The 18,131-nt window shown below is 38.8% G+C and overlaps 1 protein-coding gene across 1 annotated transcript in view; it reads left to right on the forward strand.

The window, feature by feature from the left end:
• Positions 1-18,131, forward strand: part of Frk (fyn related Src family tyrosine kinase) — a 97,915-nt gene that overhangs the window by 73,474 nt on the left and 6,310 nt on the right. Inside the window, exons 3-5 of the mRNA XM_021658927.2 lie at positions 6,338-6,501; positions 8,931-9,099; positions 11,909-12,067. Coding sequence (XP_021514602.1) covers positions 6,338-6,501; positions 8,931-9,099; positions 11,909-12,067 — 492 coding nt within the window. The remainder of the gene's footprint in view (positions 1-6,337; positions 6,502-8,930; positions 9,100-11,908; positions 12,068-18,131) is intronic.

Here is an 18,131-nt window from a genome sequence, read left to right on the forward strand (position 1 = left end):
GAGAGAACAACTTGTTTACATATTATATATTACTACCATTTAGTATTTCAAGACAGATATGTTTTTTCCATCCTCGGGTCCTAGTTCTATTTTCTGCAGAATAAGAATTCACTGTACAATGAGTGTGATTGTTATTTTAGACTCCTTTTGATCTATGTGTGTATGTGTGTGTGTGTCTTGGGTGTCCATGGAGGCCAGAAATGGACAACAAACAAATTACCTGGAGATGTGTTTCAGGTAGCTGTGAGCCACCAAATGTGGGTGCTGGCAACCAAACTCAAGTTCTCTGCAAAAGCAATGGCTGTGTATTTTGAATTTGGTTTTGATGCATGATAGATCATAATAATTCAATTACGTGCTATATACTCATGGATATAGAGCTAATTTAGCCCATGTTCTGAGTCAGTGTTATAGGGAGAGTCATCAAGATTGCCTTTGGCATAGTTATGAAAAGTTATAAACAAATGTTTGGAAGTCAGGAAAATAAGGAGTTTATAAGTGCAAGTTTCTCTCATCTTGAATTAACAAGATTTTTTTTTTTCTCTCTCCAAATCTGTTTGGCAACCACCATGGGTTTTTTTGTTTGTTTGTTTGTTTTGTTTTTTGTTTTTTTTTCAGCTCTCATTGTACAAAGAAAATAAAATGTAACTGCAGAGGTGTCTCTCATTTGTTGACAAGGCTATTTGATATTACTGATATTGTAATATAGTACCCACACACTGCACACTGCAAATATCTATCATTCTGTGTGAACAATGACACTAGAAATGTCCCTGTGGGGGGCATAGAGATAAGATCATTATTCTCATTTTCTAGATAAGGAAACTGAAATGAAATTCTTTGCCTAAGGTCAAAGAACAAATCATGGGCAGAATAAGATTAGGGCAGAGAGTTCTTGATTTTCAATCCTTTGCTCAATCAAGGAAGTCGTATTGTTTTACTCAGTGTGGGAACTGATTATTATCATCAGAAGGAATAAGGCTGTGCCCACATGATGCCAGAAGATGTGCTAAAAAATAGGAATTTGTTCAACCATCCATTAATTTATCTATAAAACAACAAACTGCTTGTTATATTGGTATTTTTCACTGAAATGACTCGATGTGTGTGCTTCCATTTATGTCCTGTTCCAAAGTTAGTATCTGGAGTGTCTATCTTTAAAAAAAAGAAACCAACACCTAATTTTGTGATATCTTGGCTTTCATACATATTTGACATGTTTGAGTACCATGTTATCTGTGTAATAAAGTTGGGACCCATTTTTCTTTGAGAGTTCTAAATTGCACAATCTCACAACATTCCTTTCGAGTAGACCATCCTTTTCTACTGTTTGAGACTGGGTGAAACAAGATGTTACTGTTAGGACAGAATAGAGCTGGACCTACCTGTCAGCAACTGCACATAGATTTACCTGGCTTCGCCAAACGCTCTAAATCACATTGATACTCCAGACTCTTGAGTCAGATACTGAGGTCCGAGGCCAGTACACTGTTCTGTGGTGTGGTCCATGCAGCAGTTAAATGCAGTCAACAAACCTGTACTGTACTTCTCACACACACTAACTTACATCTTTCAGTAGATCCTAGTTCTTGTACATGTTCTGGTAGATTAATCAGTTGACAAGTGAACATTTTCCCCCAGGTGAAATAGCACAAATGAGAGAAAAAAGGTAACCACAGATTTTGTAATCACTCAGATCCATCAAGATGCTACTGACCTTTTGATGGATGGTTCCATTATGCTTTATAGTTCGCCTTATTTTTATTTTTGCAGTTCAGCTACTAAAGTGCTTAATTTTCTGAACCCACAGCAACTCACATTGAAAATGGCACAAGCATGATTTTCCATTTATAGGCTACAGAATTTAGAGTAGGTTTGCTTCCATAGAACAAATCATAGGAAACAAAAGGAATACAAAAATCACTTCTCTATAGTTCTAAGACCCTTGAATTCATTGTCATTTGAAATGACAATTAGTAAGGGTGGGAACTCTAACAAACTGAAATTATTTTTTAGAAATCAGCTATATATGTTTAGTTTAATTTGACTACTCATGAATACATATAATGTCAGAAGTACCTTCATCCTGACAATGATGTATCGATTTCCCTGCTGTAACCTTTGTGGCCTAATTTTAAAATAATATATATCTTTCAGTTTTGTTCAGATAGAATGTGAATGATTCTCATTTGAGTTGTCATGGAGCCATTGGCAACAAAAAGGAATGGAAGATTTATCTATCTTCACTGTTTTTCAAAATCCAAGAAATTAGATGCTGTCTTGAATATAACTGCCTTTTAATATTATTTGCTAGTTTGTTTTCTTTCCCTTTAAAAATAAGATTTCAGGGCTTCTTGGTGAATATCATCCTACCGTGTAGCTGCTAAGCTGGGAATTCCAGGTGCTTGCTCAAGCCCCCAATTAAAAACCCTGTCATGTAGCTGCTCGGGGCTCTCCCCTCTGATCCACTGTATTGCTGACAGTGGAGAGATTGAGCTTAAGCCTGAATAAAGCTCATCGCTTTTGCATAAAAAAAAAAAAAAAAAGACTTCAGGGCTGGAAAGATGGTTCAGTGTGTAAAATGATGACTGCACAAGTAGGAAGGTGGGGCTTTTGATACTTAGCACCCATGTAAAAGTGAGTACACATCTGTAACCTCAGCTCTCTATCTCTCTGTTGGGGTGGGGCAGGTCAAAGACAGAGGTAGCTCTCTGGTGCTCTCTGGTCGTGTAAAAAAAATGAGCTTCAGGTTCAATAAAGTGATAAACTTTATCTCAAACATAAGAGGGAGGGGGAAAGAGGTAGACACATCATTGACCTCTGCCCTTCACCTATGCACACATTGGCAAGTACATCGGCACATACATGTAGACAACACACACATACACAGAATAAAATTCTAGGGAAGTTTTCTTATATTCTGAGAGTGTCTGTGTAGCTTCCTTACAAGTTTGCATCAGACCCCTTAGTAACTTACATTTCACTTTAAATTCACCAACTGTTGTCATCAGTGGTTCATTTTGGAGATCTTTGAGTGAATTTTCATTGTATATGGGCTATACTAGGTATTGAAAGTACACAGCACAACCCCTTCCCTTCAAGAGATCCTTTTGTTGGGATACTTCTCAGTTCATTTAAGTGGGTTACCTGATAGAAACCAGGAGCTTGAGTGGGGAGGACAGGCTTGGTGATGGATATGGAGTTCAGTGGAGATCTAGAGGGAGAGGCAGCTCCTAGGCTAGCCATTCATAGGAAAAAGAATTCAAGTGATATTCAAAAAGTTCAAGATATGAATTAAATTTTATGAAAAGACTGTTGAAACAACAAGAACACCAACAAGTACAGGATCCAGGGAGAGAAATCAACAGGCACCAGAAAGACTTAAACATGAATGTGGAAATATTTGAGAACCTGGAGGCCACTAAAGTCTATATTTAATTCAATATTGATGACATCAAGGCTCAGTGGGACTGGCATGCCCAGTGTATTAAACTGTAAGCCTGGATCTCCCCTCTTCTGAAGTGGTTCCATAGACCATGAAATAAAATTATTTTTACTGTGCTTTAAAACTCTAACTGTATTCTCAAATATTAGTATCTGGTTAAGTTAGTAAAGAGTTCAGACCTGTACTAAGGCAAATATGGCAAACATTTGATTAGGCTTTCTTTATAATCAATAGAAATTGCCATAGCTGTATCAATCATTGTGATTTTCATCTATGTTATTGAGGAAATAACATAGAGTATTTTAACTTTTTATTCATCTATTGATTTAAATCTCTTGCTTGGAAGCCTTTCGATCTTTTGTGGCCCATTAAAGAGAAATCCATAAATTTGTGTTTAATGTACACATAGTCCACTTCAATTTGGAACCATGAGATGGTCCATCTTGTTTAAAAATAGGAATTAAAAGAATTGCTTTTCATCACTTCCAATTACAGATCTATTGGCTTGCTAGACATCACAGCTATAATTGATGCAGTTTTCTCTTTGATAAATGGCAAAGCTTAAATTTTCAGGCCAGTAAGTTATATAAATTGCAGCTATACTTTATATTTTGCTTCCACTTCTGGTATTTTTTTTTATTACATTGTGGAGAAATGAATTGGGACTGACATGGTATTGTTTACAGCTTTCTTCGATTTTTTTTTTGTTAGCCTTTTAATCTAGATACAGGACTCAATTATGAGCTAAGTCCTCCATGGCAACAAAGGCCTTCTACTTGGAGATAATGCAGGCCAATTAAACTTGACCTAAAAGTCAGTCAGTTGCATTGGTAAATTGATAGATCAGGGTATAAAGATGTATATTATACACTTAAAAATTTTAATTTAAGATACTGGTATTCTCTTTAAGAGAGCTAATTGTACACTTGCCTTTTATGTTTTCTTAAAAAGATATGAAAGCAAGATTCCCCAAATTCAGATGATCTTTTAAGTATCATATTATACTTTTATTATCAACTTAGACAACTGAATCTTCTCTTTGAGACCTAGTGGTATAGAGGAATGGTTCTCAACTGTGTGTTGTGATCACTTTGAAGGTCACATATCAGATATCTTTAGTATCAGATATTTATGTTATGGTCATAATAGTAGCATAATTATAGTTATGAGGTAGCAGCAAAAATAATTTAATGGTTGGGGTTCATCTGTACATGAGGAACCGTATTAGAAGGCTACAGCATTAGGAAGGTTGAGAGTCATTGGAATAGAGGATTTTTGAACTAAGGCTCTAAATTTAAATATTGGCAATGCCACCTTCTCTCTTTTATGATTAACAAGGTGATCCCACCTGATAGGACTGTTGAAGATGCTAATAATGTTAACATAGAGCTTACCCTAGTGGTTGACACAGTAAATGTGCTTAAAATTGAATTTTTTTACAGGCTGTTAGGTAAAATACAAGTAAAACTCTAAAGTTAGAGTCTTCTTGTCAGACCCCACAAAGGAATTGGCTAATGACAAAGACAGGTACTGTCGCTCCTGGGCCCTTCAGCTTGCCTCCTCACTACTCAGGCTCTGTGCTATCATGGGAACACTGCTGCTGCTTGATTATTCAAAGCCTGGCTCTTGTATTCAGAAAGAGCTCAGAAGAGCTCTCCTCAGCAGTTGCCAGTGACTTTGCCAAGTGATAGCAAGATAGCAATTGTATAGGTCAATGTTTTGAACACAGTTTCAGAAAACCTGGCTCAAATTAATTTCTTCCCTGCCTTTGAGGTTGAAAAGCCATGCATGGTTGACTCCAAGGACTAAGACTTACTTTCTCAATCAACACTGATTTCCACTGGGTTGTGTCTCTTTTCGGGTCAGTCTCCTCCCTGCTGGACACACAAATTATATAGTTCAAAACACAAATAGTTCAAAACCTCCATCAACAAAAACAAAACCAAAACAACTCCAGAAAAAAAAAAATCATAACAGCAAAATTCTTTCATCTTCCTGGGCTCCTTTATACATACCAGAATTGAAGCTTCTACATACTTCTCTCTGACATGGCCTTCCCGAGATTGGGGGGCCGGGGGGGGGTGAGGGTGGGGTTTAGAGTCTTCCTGCATCTCACCATCATAGAGGAGCAAAGACTTTCTGGGTAACATGGGAATGCTGTTAACAAGAGAGAGATTGGTGGACAACAAGAGAATGCAGTTTCTGTTGGAACTCATTCTATCAGAAAATAATGCCATTCGTTGTCCCTTAAGATGCTGGAGGATTTGCTTGAGGCTGAAGCGATGTTGCAGAATTGCACATGTAAGCCACATTTTAGGCTCTTGTTGCATTGTATTGGGTGTTTCTGGTATCAGCCTGCACTGAAGGGCCTAAAGGGTGACCAGACAGTGAGTAGCACTGGCACTGAGGAATTCCTTATAATATTGTGAGATATAACAATCCTTTTCCTCTGTTTCAGTCTGCCCATAATTAGATTACCCTGGGAAAAAAGACCAGGATGAGTTGAACTTGTCTAAACACTTTGCGCTGTTATCTCTGGATGCTGTGATGTCTGAGCTAGTTCAGGATTTCCTTGCTTCCATTGCTAGAACAACAGATTGAATTTTACGGTCTTTTTCCATGATGTGTGCCCGCCTTTCAAGCTTGGCATGTTTTAGTGTTACTCTGACTCCTTGGTTTTTGTCCTCTCTTCCCTTCAGTCTGATCTCTGAGTGTCCCTGCTTCTGCATCACAAATTTTGGGTGTGCCTTCTTTGTATATTACATATTTCCTGTAACAAAGTTGAAAGATAACATTTTTGTGAAAATTTCATTCCATACAGTAACAAACGACCACAAAGGAAGGTTTGGGTTCAGTGATGCATTTATTGACAGGATTTGTTTTGTGTTTTAGTTTTGGATGAAGGTGTTGTAAAACACTACAGAATAAGAAGACTGGATGAAGGTGGATTTTTCCTAACCAGGAGGAAAACCTTTTCAACCTTGAATGAGTTTGTGAGCTACTATACCACAACAAGTGATGGCCTGTGTGTCAAGCTGGAGAAGCCATGCTTAAAGGTCAATTTATTTCAGCTAAGTTCATTTATCTTTCAAGTTAACACTGTCCTCTCAGACATTCAAGAATTTGTCATTTTATGGAAAAATAGTCATTTGATTACTTAGGGAAGGAAAAGGGAAATTATGGCCTGTGAGTCAATACTATCCCATGTTTATTTTAAAAGAAAATTTGTTTTTTTTTCTTTTTTTATTTTACAAGAGACATGCTGATTCCTTTACTATCTTTAGTTGTTTTGGGCTCTGATGTTTGATCAGTAGTTTTTTTTTGTGCATATATCATTTTTATTAAAATTTTTATTTTTTATATTAATTATAGTTTATTCATTTTGTATCCCAGTTGTAGCCCCCTCTCTCAGTCCCTTCCAACTCCACCCTTCCTCCCTTTTCACCTCCCATGCCCCTCTCCAAATCCACTGATAGAGGAGGTCCTCCTCCTCTTCTATCTGACCCTAGCTTATCAGGTCTCATCAGGAGTGGCTGCATTGTCCTCCTCTGTGGCCCAGCAAGGCTGCTCCCCACTCAGGGGGAGGTGATCAAAGAGCTAGCCACTGAGTTCATGTCAGAGACAGTCCCTGTTCCCATTACTAGAGAACCCACTTGGACACTGAACTGCCATGGGCTACATCTGAGCAAGAGTTCAAGGTTATATCCATAAATGGTCCTTGGTTGGAGTATCAGTCTCAGGAAACACCCCTGGGCCCAGATTTTTTTGTTCTGTTGCTCTCCTTTTGGAGCTCTTAACCTCACCAGGTCTTACTATCTCCCTCTTCTTTTCTAAGATTCCCTGCACTCTGCTCAAAGTTTGGTTATGAGTCTCAGCATCTGCTTTGATCAGTAGTTCTTAATCTGTGGGTGGAAACTGTTTTGAGGATGTGTTGAACGATCTTTTCACAGAGGATACCTAAGGCCATCTGAAAACACAGACATTTATATCACAATTCACAACAGTAGCAAAATTACAGTTATGAAGAGGCAACATAAATAATTTTATGGTTGGAGTTCCCACTACATGAGGAGCTATATTAAAGGGTTACAGTGTTAGGAAGGCTGAGAACCAGTGTATTGTTAGAGTTTGATGGCTGCAATAGAGACGTAATACGTGCAGTAAACCTGACAATGAGTTTTACTAGCCATAGTACCCTGCGACCAAACAGACAAAAACAACCAAGGAGGATCTATTTACTTTGTCTGCATATCTGGGCAGAGCATCATGGTGGCAAAAGCATGTGGCTGAGAAGGTTTTCCTTCAAGGTGTGCAGGAAGTATATAAAACAGATAAATATAGGAGGCGGTCTGGGATGAGAGACACAGCTCCAGGGAAACACCCCTGTTACCATCCAATAGACATGTGTCCTTCCTTTAAGCATGCCTAGGAAGGCCATCATCTTATAAGAGCATTATGGATCAAGTCTTTGATCATATCAGGGCTTTTATGACTTAATTGACCTTGGAAATGCTACCAGAGACGTTCCTAGAAATTTGTTGAACTAATCTCTTAGGTTGGTGGTTCTCAAATTTCCTAATGTGACAGTTTAATACAGTTCCTCATGTTGTGGTAATCCCAACTGTAACATTATTTCCTTGTACTTAATCATTGTGTTTTGCTCTTGTTATGAATCAAATGTAAATATTCCTGGAGACAGAAGTTTTCCAATGGGGCCCTGAACCACAAGTTGAGCTCTACCATCTGAGGCATTTCTTAATCCAGTCAAGTTGACTGTTTAAATGAACGTTACAGTGCTCTGAAAAACAAATGGCCTTGCCGGTTTTATTTACTGTATGGTGACTAGTCCATGCCTAAAAAATTTACTTACTAATTAAAGTGAAAGAGTGAATGGAAAAAAAATGACAGAAATAAATTTGAAAAGTGATGGTTCATTTTGCAAAAGAAAAAAAAATGTCGTAATAAATACGACAGCCAACGAGTGTAGGGAAGACATGTGAGGGAGGGAGGTAGCTTTTCTAGTTCAGCTTCACACTGAGAGGACCCAGTGAGGCTGGAGGCAGAAAGAAGTTACTGCGAAGTCCTGTGAGGATGACGCTGAGTGCTGGGGTTGGGGAGGGGGCAGGTAGACACAAGGCTGGGGCGTATGAGAGCGGATTGCCTTAAAGTGTCAGCAGTACAGAATTTAATTACCATATTTGAGTTGTTGATCAATATTTTCCTTAAAAGTACAAGACTATTGTTTTCAATCAAAATATTAACCTATGTTTTTTGATGTGTGCGCCGCGCGCGTGCGCACTTCAGTACCATAGCGGGCTTATAGAGGTCAGACGACAGCTATGTGTAGTCATATCTCTTCTTCCAACTCTACATAGATTCCTTGAATCAAACTCATGTCATCAGACTTGCACGGGGAGTACATTTGCCTTCTAAGCCAGCCCCACGTCTTCGTTTTGACAAGTCGTCTCAATGTTCTCTAAAACAGGTAGAGGTCCCAACTCCTTTTGATTTGTCATATAAAACCGTGGACCAGTGGGAGATAGATCGCAACTCCATACAGCTTCTGAAGCGACTGGGATCCGGCCAGTTTGGAGAAGTTTGGGAAGGCCTGTGGAACAATACCACTCCGGTAGCTGTGAAAACATTAAAACCAGGTATGAGAACATCAAAGGTGAAATGGCGCACTTTGATTTTTTTTTTCTATGACAAATTCCAATTGTAAAAGCCATCAACTTCCCATATCACCTTCTCAGAAAGCTATCAGCTTCCAAGAAAAATAATTTAGTAGTTGTTTGGATGTAACCTAACAAGCAAATGAATTGTTGAATATTGTTTGTGGCATGGGGCACTGTAAAGAAAACCAACTTAGACATTAAGGGTGCTATGAACTGAAAATGTTGGGGTATTGCAGCGTAAAAGGTAAGACCATCAAGTTTGGGGTAAGATGACCCTGAGTTAAACTTAGCTTTGTCCTTTTGTGCCTCTGAACAGTTCTGTAAACTTTTTTCTATTTTCTTATTGGGATGAGGGAATCAAAACAGTTCCCCATTCCTAGAATTTTAGGAGGACAGATTAAGTCAGTGGACACAAAGGTTATGCAGAAGTTCTTAATGAACTTCCAGCTCCAGACAGAACCCTCAAGCGCAGGCTTGATCATACAGGAATTCAGTGCCAGCATTCACTTCTGCTGGGTAAGACATCAGAGAGACACTTACATGTGGCTATGGGCCACCCGATGGCTGTCAGCGAGTACAATCTATTCCAGCATTGAGGCTTTCACTGTGGCCCTTCTAAATGCTAATGTTGTTGACAGCTGAGATGAAACTTTGTTGTCCAATCTAATTATTCTTTTCCAAAGATAAACAGCAAGCTATGCTCCCCAACATTGCTTTCTAAGGGAGGCTCTCTGGAGGTCAAAAGAGAACAACAACAACAACAACAACAATAAAATGTCATATTTCTTACGATAAAAAAAGCCATGATAGTTTGCTCCCCAACAGAAATAATTGTTATTGATTTACAGTGTAATAGCAGCAAACAGCTTTGGCGATTGGTTAAATGTCTTCACTTCACTGGAGCCATTAATCAAACTTAGCAGCTATTTATTGCCTAGCAGACTACCATGCAATAAAGATGAGCCTGAAATCAACTCCCACACTAGCCTTGACAGGCAAAAATTAATATTTAATGTCGTATTACTGGATGACTTGAGATTGGGACTCCCTTCAGGCCTGGTCACGAAGGAGTGCTCACAGTAGCCCTCACTGCGCTGCAACTCCAGCGCTTATATATAGCTTGACTTGGGAATGGTATGTGTCCTGTAGAAATTGTCTGAATGATGATTATAACTACTACTGTCACTTTAACCTTCACAAGTCAGATATGTCTTTCTATATGGTTACATTATATCTATTTGATATAGGTTGATATGATATAGGTTATTGTTAACCACAGAGGAAAAAAAAGTGATTTGTTATGATTTATGTGACTCTTTTATACCTACCTACATTTTCCTATTGTGATTTTAAACTTCTTTTTTTTTTTTTTTTTTTTTTTTTTTTTACCAGTTACAATGCTGGCATTGAGGGAGCTCAGAAATATGTAATGAAAAGAGAATAGGTTCATTTCTTCTCCTTTTTTTTGATATTGTCTCTTCTCCTCCAACAAAAAAAAATACAAATAATATGTCTGGTGTTCTTAAGAGTATATAAAATCACCATCATCACCATCATCATCATCATCATCATCGTCCTTGTCATCATACTATCGTCAGAAACAAGGGCAGCAGCTATTGGGTCCAAGTGTGCTGGGCACTGCTGTTATCCTGAAGTGTAGAGAGCTCTGCCAACCTGCTCCAGACTGAAGAAGGATCTAGTAGTAGAGCTGCATTGGTTTCAGGATTCAAGTTTGAGCCTGGAAGCTGAACTTCTGCACTTTGCGTTGGCAGAGTGTTTCACTACGTAGTGTGAAATAACATCACGTTGAAGAACAAGTCACAGAGCAACCTGTACAGTGCCAAAATGTACCCATGTCTGGGTTCAGATGTCAATTGTGAAGTCTTTGTCTGGAGCAGATGATAAATGGAATGGTGTCCTGACTGAATATCAAGATATGATCAATTGCAGTAATATTTCTGGAACATTATATACCAAAAATAACATTATATACTAAAAATTATTACTGAAGCAAACTCTGGCCATCTTTCCTTCTCCTTCTTATTTGATATTAACTCTTTGATACATTGCAGATGAGTTAGGGTTGGATCAGTTAAAAATCAGTTTAACTGTGAGTCTTCAAAGGAGGCTTTAGAGCCTCCTTTGGGTTCTGATGGAGGAAGTAGGTAACAAAGGAGGAAATATTGAGTATCAGTTTCACATTAAACTTATAAAACAATGAAAGACAACAGTTAGCTTTTGGAAATGTTCCAGAATATTTCTTACTTGGCCTACACCCTGTATTTCCACAAGGTCCAGGAAAGGATTATGGCAAAGTCATTGTTTCAAGGTGTTTTTCAACTGTTCCCAGCATGAGTACCAAAAACAGGGCATCAGTCCATCCTCTCTGGATCTGAAACCAAGAGCCCTGGCTGGAGTAATTAAATATGCCATGTCTGCCCGTGTTTGTGTTAATGGTCACTCTCTTTCTGGGTGAAGACGCCTGCCTCATCTCAATTACACTGCCAGCATCTCTCTGTCCTATCATTTGTCATATGGACATGAACCCACTTGTTCTTCACCCCCACATTGTAACACATAAACTGTATACCCCTGACACAATAGTGCATGCAGTAATTAGGTTGCCCTGGCTGAACTGATTCCACTCTTTGATAACTCTGAAGATTGTGGCACTGACGCTCTTATATTACTGAGAGGCAGGAGGCAATCTTGGCGATTCCCACCAGGCTGCTGTTGGGATAGGAATGCCTCAATGACATAAAGTGATTTCCTCCTCTTCTTGTTTCAGGTTCAATGGATCCAAATGACTTCCTGAGGGAGGCACAAATAATGAAGAGCCTAAGACATCCAAAGCTTATCCAACTTTATGCTGTTTGCACTTTAGAAGATCCAATTTATATTATTACAGAGTTGATGAGACATGGAAGTCTGCAAGAATATCTTCAAAGTAAGCTGAGGAGTTAATAAAAGGAAGGAAGGGAGGAATTCAGTTGAGCCAGTCCCATAAATGTCAATTTAGCAAGCCTTCTATAACCCAAAGGATGTTTACAATGTGTATATCTTTGAGAATGAATGTCATAACATTGACCAGCTCAACTATTATTTAATGCAATATGTTCTGTGTTCTCAAAAGGGGAAAAATATTTATGTAGTGAAAGATCAAATTGTTCACAGTGGACATAGCGGAGTACCTAAATGGAGGGTGGGAAATTGGTGAATGAATATTGTGTGTGTTTCCTTCACCAACTAATTGAACATTATTAGTCATAAACCAATATTTTCTATGGAGTAGTTTGTGGACATGGAATATTTGGGAGAAAGAAAAAAAAAGGTATCCTCGCTCTTTGTTTTTGAATTGTGTGAGTGTGTGAGTATACGTGTGTGTGTGTGTGTGTGTGTGTGTGTGTGTGTGTGTGAGTATACGTGTGTGTGCGGTATTTGAAACTACTTCCACGGTTCAGCGACGTTAGAATCTCCAGGCTAAAAAGTAGAAATATAGTATTGCTTTATTTCTGCATTTGATTCTGGCAGTCACAGCAAGGGCACTCACAAATGAATAATTCACAAAAATAATAAAACAATAGGAATTGAAACAAGATGTTCAAAATTGAGATAGAGCACAGAGAGAATGATTCATGCTTGAAAAATAGAGACTTTCTCTCAATTTTGCAATGTCAGAGCAAGACTGATAGAATCATGAGCAGGTGAGAACAGTGGAAGGAAGGCTTCCGGAAGGTAAAGACATTGTCTGCTTTCAAGGAGGACTGATAATTCTAACTTGCAAATCAAAAAAGAATAGAGACCACGATGTGTCCTACTTAGTGCCATGAAAAACAAATATGCTTAGCTCCCTTGCATGAAGTCACCAAACCACACAGCCTCAGAAGAGTGACCTATCACGGAAGAGTTAACTTCAGCTACTGACTGACTAACTACCTGACTTATTCCCAGGGTAAAGCAGAAGAGTGATTCCCTGTCATATCTAATGAAGTGCTTTGCAAATTAGGTAGAATTGTGAGTTCCCAATATTTAAGCCTATCGTGAACATTTAATTAATTTATTTTCTCTAACTTGTCTTTGGTTCTTTTCAGTCTGTGATTTCCAGTCTCACATTTCTCAACAACTGAGAATTCTTCTAAGATGCTCTCCTAACATAATTTATTTTTCTTATAATTTCATCTAGTCTCAGTGTTTAAATGCTCATGTTTATCTACACTGTCTTCGACTTTCCCTTTTTAATATAATTTTTTATTTATTACAATTTATTCACTTTGTATCCCTGCTGTAGCCCCACCATCATATGCTCCCAATCCTGCCCTCCCTCCCTCATCTCCTCCCATGCACCTTTCCCAGTCCACTGATAGTAGAGGACCTCCTCCCCTTCCATCTGACACTAGCCTTTCAGTTCTCATCAGGTCTGTCTTTCATAGTCTTCTTCTGTGGCCTGGTAAGGCTGCTTCCCCATCAAGGGAAGGTGATCAAAGAGTCAGACAGTAAGTTGATGTCAGAGACAGCCCTTGTTCCCCTTATTAGGGAGCCCATTTGGAGACCAAGCTACCATGGACTACATCTGTGCAGGGGTTCTAGGTTATCTCCATGAATGGTCCTTTGTTAGAGTATCAGTCTCAGAAAAGACCCCTAAGCCCAGAGATTTTAGTTCTGCTGTTCTCCTTGTGGAGCTCCAGACCCTTCCAGGTCTTTCTATCTTCCCCTTCTTTTATAAGATTCCCTACACTCTGCCCAAAGTTTGGCAATGAGTCTCAGCATCTGCTTTAATACCCTGCTGGGTAAAATCTTTCAGAGGCCTCTGTGGTAGGCTCCTGTCTTATTCCTTGTTTTCACCTTCTTCCGATGTCCATCCCATTTGCCTTTGTGAATGAAGACTGAGCATCTTATCCAGGGTCCTCCTTCTTGCTTAGCTTCTTTAGGTGTACAGATTTTAGTATGATTATGCTTTATTATATGTCTAATATCCATAAGCGAGTATATACCATGTGTGTGTTTCTGTTTCTGGGATATTTCACTCAGATTATCTTTTCTAGTTCCCACCATTTGCCTGCAAATTTCAAGATTTCCTTGTTTTTAGTTGCTGAGTAGTATTCCATTGTGTAAATGTATCACAATTTCTGTATCCATTCCTCAACTGAGGGAAATCTGGGTTGTTTCCAGATTCTGGCTATTACGAATAAAGCTGCTACGAACATGGTTGAGCAAATGTCCTTGTTATATACTTGAGCATCCTTTTGGAACATAGTAACAGTTATTATTTCCGAATCATCATCCTGTATGTCACCTAGGTTGTTTTCCTAGGGAACATTACTGTGTAGTCCTAATTTTTGGAGGAGACATATTGCATTAGTTTTTCACTTTTTATTTCTATAAAAGGACCTAGTCATGCAGAGTAAGGTTGTTGGTCTGTATATTTGACCCACTTTTGTGTAGTGGCTGTTTATTTCTCTGTTTGCTGTGACCCATATTTGTCTGGTTGAGATTCAGTCCTCAGGCCACTCACATGTTGATACGTAGATGAGGTATCAGAAGTGATACAAGCTTAGCTAGGGCTAGGTGTAACTTCTGAGCACAGCAACAGACCTTCCCAGAGAGTTAGCAGGTGACTGACACAGATCCTCAGAAGTCCATGGAAGGCTTGCACCATTATGCAGCTGGTCGTTAGGTGGCATAGGCTGGGGTCCAGTAGGAGTGGGTGGTACTACTTGAGAGAGGTAGGCAAGTCTTATGGTGGTTCTCAGGTGGTCCAGGCTGGGGCCATGGCAGGGATAAGTGCTGCTAACTGCAGGAAGCTCACTAGGCTGATTGGCTGGGCTGAAGTCTGGATTTCAGTGTGTGTGGACATTGCCCCCTGAGGAAGGTGTACAGGACCCTGCATGTCCCTCCAAAGGATGGGACTAGGCTCTGCTTACTTCTCAGTTCCTGAAAGTCTGCAGAGATTATTTCCATCTTAGTGAGTCTTTCGCTGGTCAACTGCCAGATGCTGAAACTTAATCTTTCTCTTGGTTCTTCCTGTTCTTTTTTCCTACTTCTGTTTTCCACCACTTAGTTGGTAATCATCTTAGAGCATTATTGGTTCTTTTATCTAGCTTATGTGAAACACTAAATGTAAGCCCACAAGGATGGGAAGCTGTCTCTGTTTTAGTGTTCCGGCAGAGTCTGGTGCACAGTGGTGTGTACTAAGACATGGTGACTGAAGAGTTAAGTTGAGGTCACCCACAAACTAATAAGGTTGGCATTTGGAGTCAGCTAGTTTTGAGACTGAGGCCCAAGCTGGAAAAGCTTTAGTCGGTACATTGAAAATTTCAAGTTGGAGAATTTCTGTGGATTGTTTGTGTGGTTTACTCAAGGCTACGAACCTTGTCTTTCTCTGGATTAGGCCATTAGGGGCATGTTACTAAGGCCCTTTATCTTCAAAGATACTTTACAGATAGGAGGAGTGATGAATGTGTAGTTATTACATCTAATCTTTACCAATCACGAGGTGAAAACTCAATAAGCTAGCCTTGAAAGGATTCTGCTACTCTTATGTAGCCCATTTTATTATGTGTTGCTGAGCCAAAAATCTTCTGGTATTGGGCTTGTTCCATACCCTCTGTAGTAGAATTGCAGTGTAATGCATATTTGAAAGAACATCCACATTTTTTTTTCTATATAAAAATCTTTGTTGTTTCTAATCCTTGCTGATTTGTTTTGCTAATAAATCCAAAATGGGAGTAGCCCATTAAAATGCTTTAGCATTGATAGTATTTGATGATATAAATCTTACTGAAATTTATTATTTTTTACATATAGACCACTTTTATTAAATGTCCTCTGAAAGAATCATTAAAGTACCAAGTTTCATATCAATCAGATATCTTAATACATATAACGATGAAAGACATCAAGATTTAAATAATCTCAGAAGAGAGTAAAGGCACACATATCTTCATATGAGAAAAATATCATCAACTTGTAAAAGGGGAAAAACTCACTTTTATAGAAGAATATATTCCAGAGCTCCACTTTTTATTTGGTTCCTTAAAAAAAAGATCTCTAAACACATGGGCATTCTCACTCTTCCCATGAGTGTTTAGTCAAAGGAAGGCGAGGACGTAGACTATACATTCACACTGTGATAAAATGACGTTTCTGTTGCAAGGCAGTGTTACTGAAAGGCAATGCAGTGGAAGATGAGGGAAGCAGATATCTGGCTTCTCATGTAAGCAGCTGAATTGCTCTGTGGGGAAAAACTCAGGGGAAAAGAAAATTTTCATTTTCAATCAACCCAAGTAATGTAAGCCTTAAATAAACACGAGCAGTTTACATAGGACTGTAAACAATGAAACTATGATGTTTATTAGCTTTAGATTGCTTTCTACTGAAATTATTTGCTGAGTGTGTTCTAAGTTGTGCAGGTTTCACTATAGACTGACACTAGACAGTGTGATGTGACAAGCAGGGAAGGATTCGTGCGAGTTGGGATGAACTTTCCAAAGTCTGCAAGCATTTAGGAGGAGTCAGGTGAAAAACAGCTATTAGCACATTCATAATATTTGTAAAAGAATCTTCCCATATGAGATATCCACAAACTGAAAAAGTTTACACACACTTTGGGGGCAAAATAAATACTTGAAGACTGACTTATCAACCCTTTGATATAGACCACTTAAGAAAACCTAGGTAATTCAGGTAATACAGTGAAATATGTGTACTTACATACGTATTTCACTTATAACATCTTACTGAAACTTAAAAATAAGTAAATATCTGTATTTGATTTAGTTTGTTGAGCTTACTTTTTCTTTTCATTTTCTCAATAAATACTTACAGAACATCTACTGCAAATCAAACACTGAGATTCCCTTTAAGGAACAGCAATTACTTTCTGCCTTCCTATGTTAAGTCCTGACACATGGTTAATGATTTTTCAGCAGTTTGCTGAAGTGGACTGAGGCAGGCAGGTATATTATTTCCATCAGTGCACCCTTCAGGCAAATATAACTGCATAACTGCTGTTCTTCAGAGGCATGAAAATGACTCCATAACCCCCTCCTGTTGTGTGATTAAGAGTCACATGTACACACACACACAGTATAAAAACCTAGATGGTATTTAACTCTTTCCAATTTACTTTATTTCTTAATTCTATTTATTTTACTTTTTATTGGAAAAGGCACCAAAAAACACAGAAAATACATAGATCAGATACAGTACAGCATATAATTATAATGAGTAAGTAAGAAGCTGGGCAGTTATCTCTCAAACCAAGAATCTGAACATAGCAGGCATTCCAGAGACGTCTGAATCCTCCAGCATTCATAACTCCTTGGTGTCTTGCACTTCCCAGTAACTATCTACTCTTAACCTTGCCAGTCCTTTCCAGTGATTATTTTCTCTTAATCTTACCATTCCCTTTTAGCAACTTTATTTTCTCCCTGATTCTGAGGGTTGAACTCTGTCTCCTGCTAGAGAGGAGCTTTGCCATGGAACTGAACTGAGGACCTACTCTTTGCTACTTTTAGAGGAGCACCTTGGAATCCGCTGTTTCATCTGGCCAGCCCCACACACTCCTCACTCATGCAGTCCTTCTCCCTTATGTACCATCAGGTAGAATTGTCCTTCCTTCTTCCATGGTCACCACTCATTACTTCTGCTAACAAATAACCTTTCAGCTGGCATCTTACTGAGTCTGCTTATCAAATTTGACCACAATGGTAGTCTGCTCCTAAAACCTTTGATTTATTGTAGCATCTTTGACCTTCCTGCTTCTGGCTGATTCTACACAGTTTTCTTGCGCCTCTACTTTTTTTTTCTGCCAACTCTAAGTGTCAGTATTCTCACGAATGTGCTTCTTCATATGTATCTAACACGTGTTCCCACTCATTAACACAACTATTAAATTTGTACATTTAGCTGCAATTCTGTGCTCCAGACCCTCAGGCTTCCCTTCTTTTGGCCAGTTCCCCATGGGCCATTCATATACACCACTAGATGATTAAAATTGTTTCACATTTGCA

This window comes from Meriones unguiculatus, chromosome 20 (assembly GCF_030254825.1).
Source record: "Meriones unguiculatus strain TT.TT164.6M chromosome 20, Bangor_MerUng_6.1, whole genome shotgun sequence".
Taxonomy (NCBI): Eukaryota; Metazoa; Chordata; class Mammalia; order Rodentia; family Muridae; genus Meriones; species Meriones unguiculatus.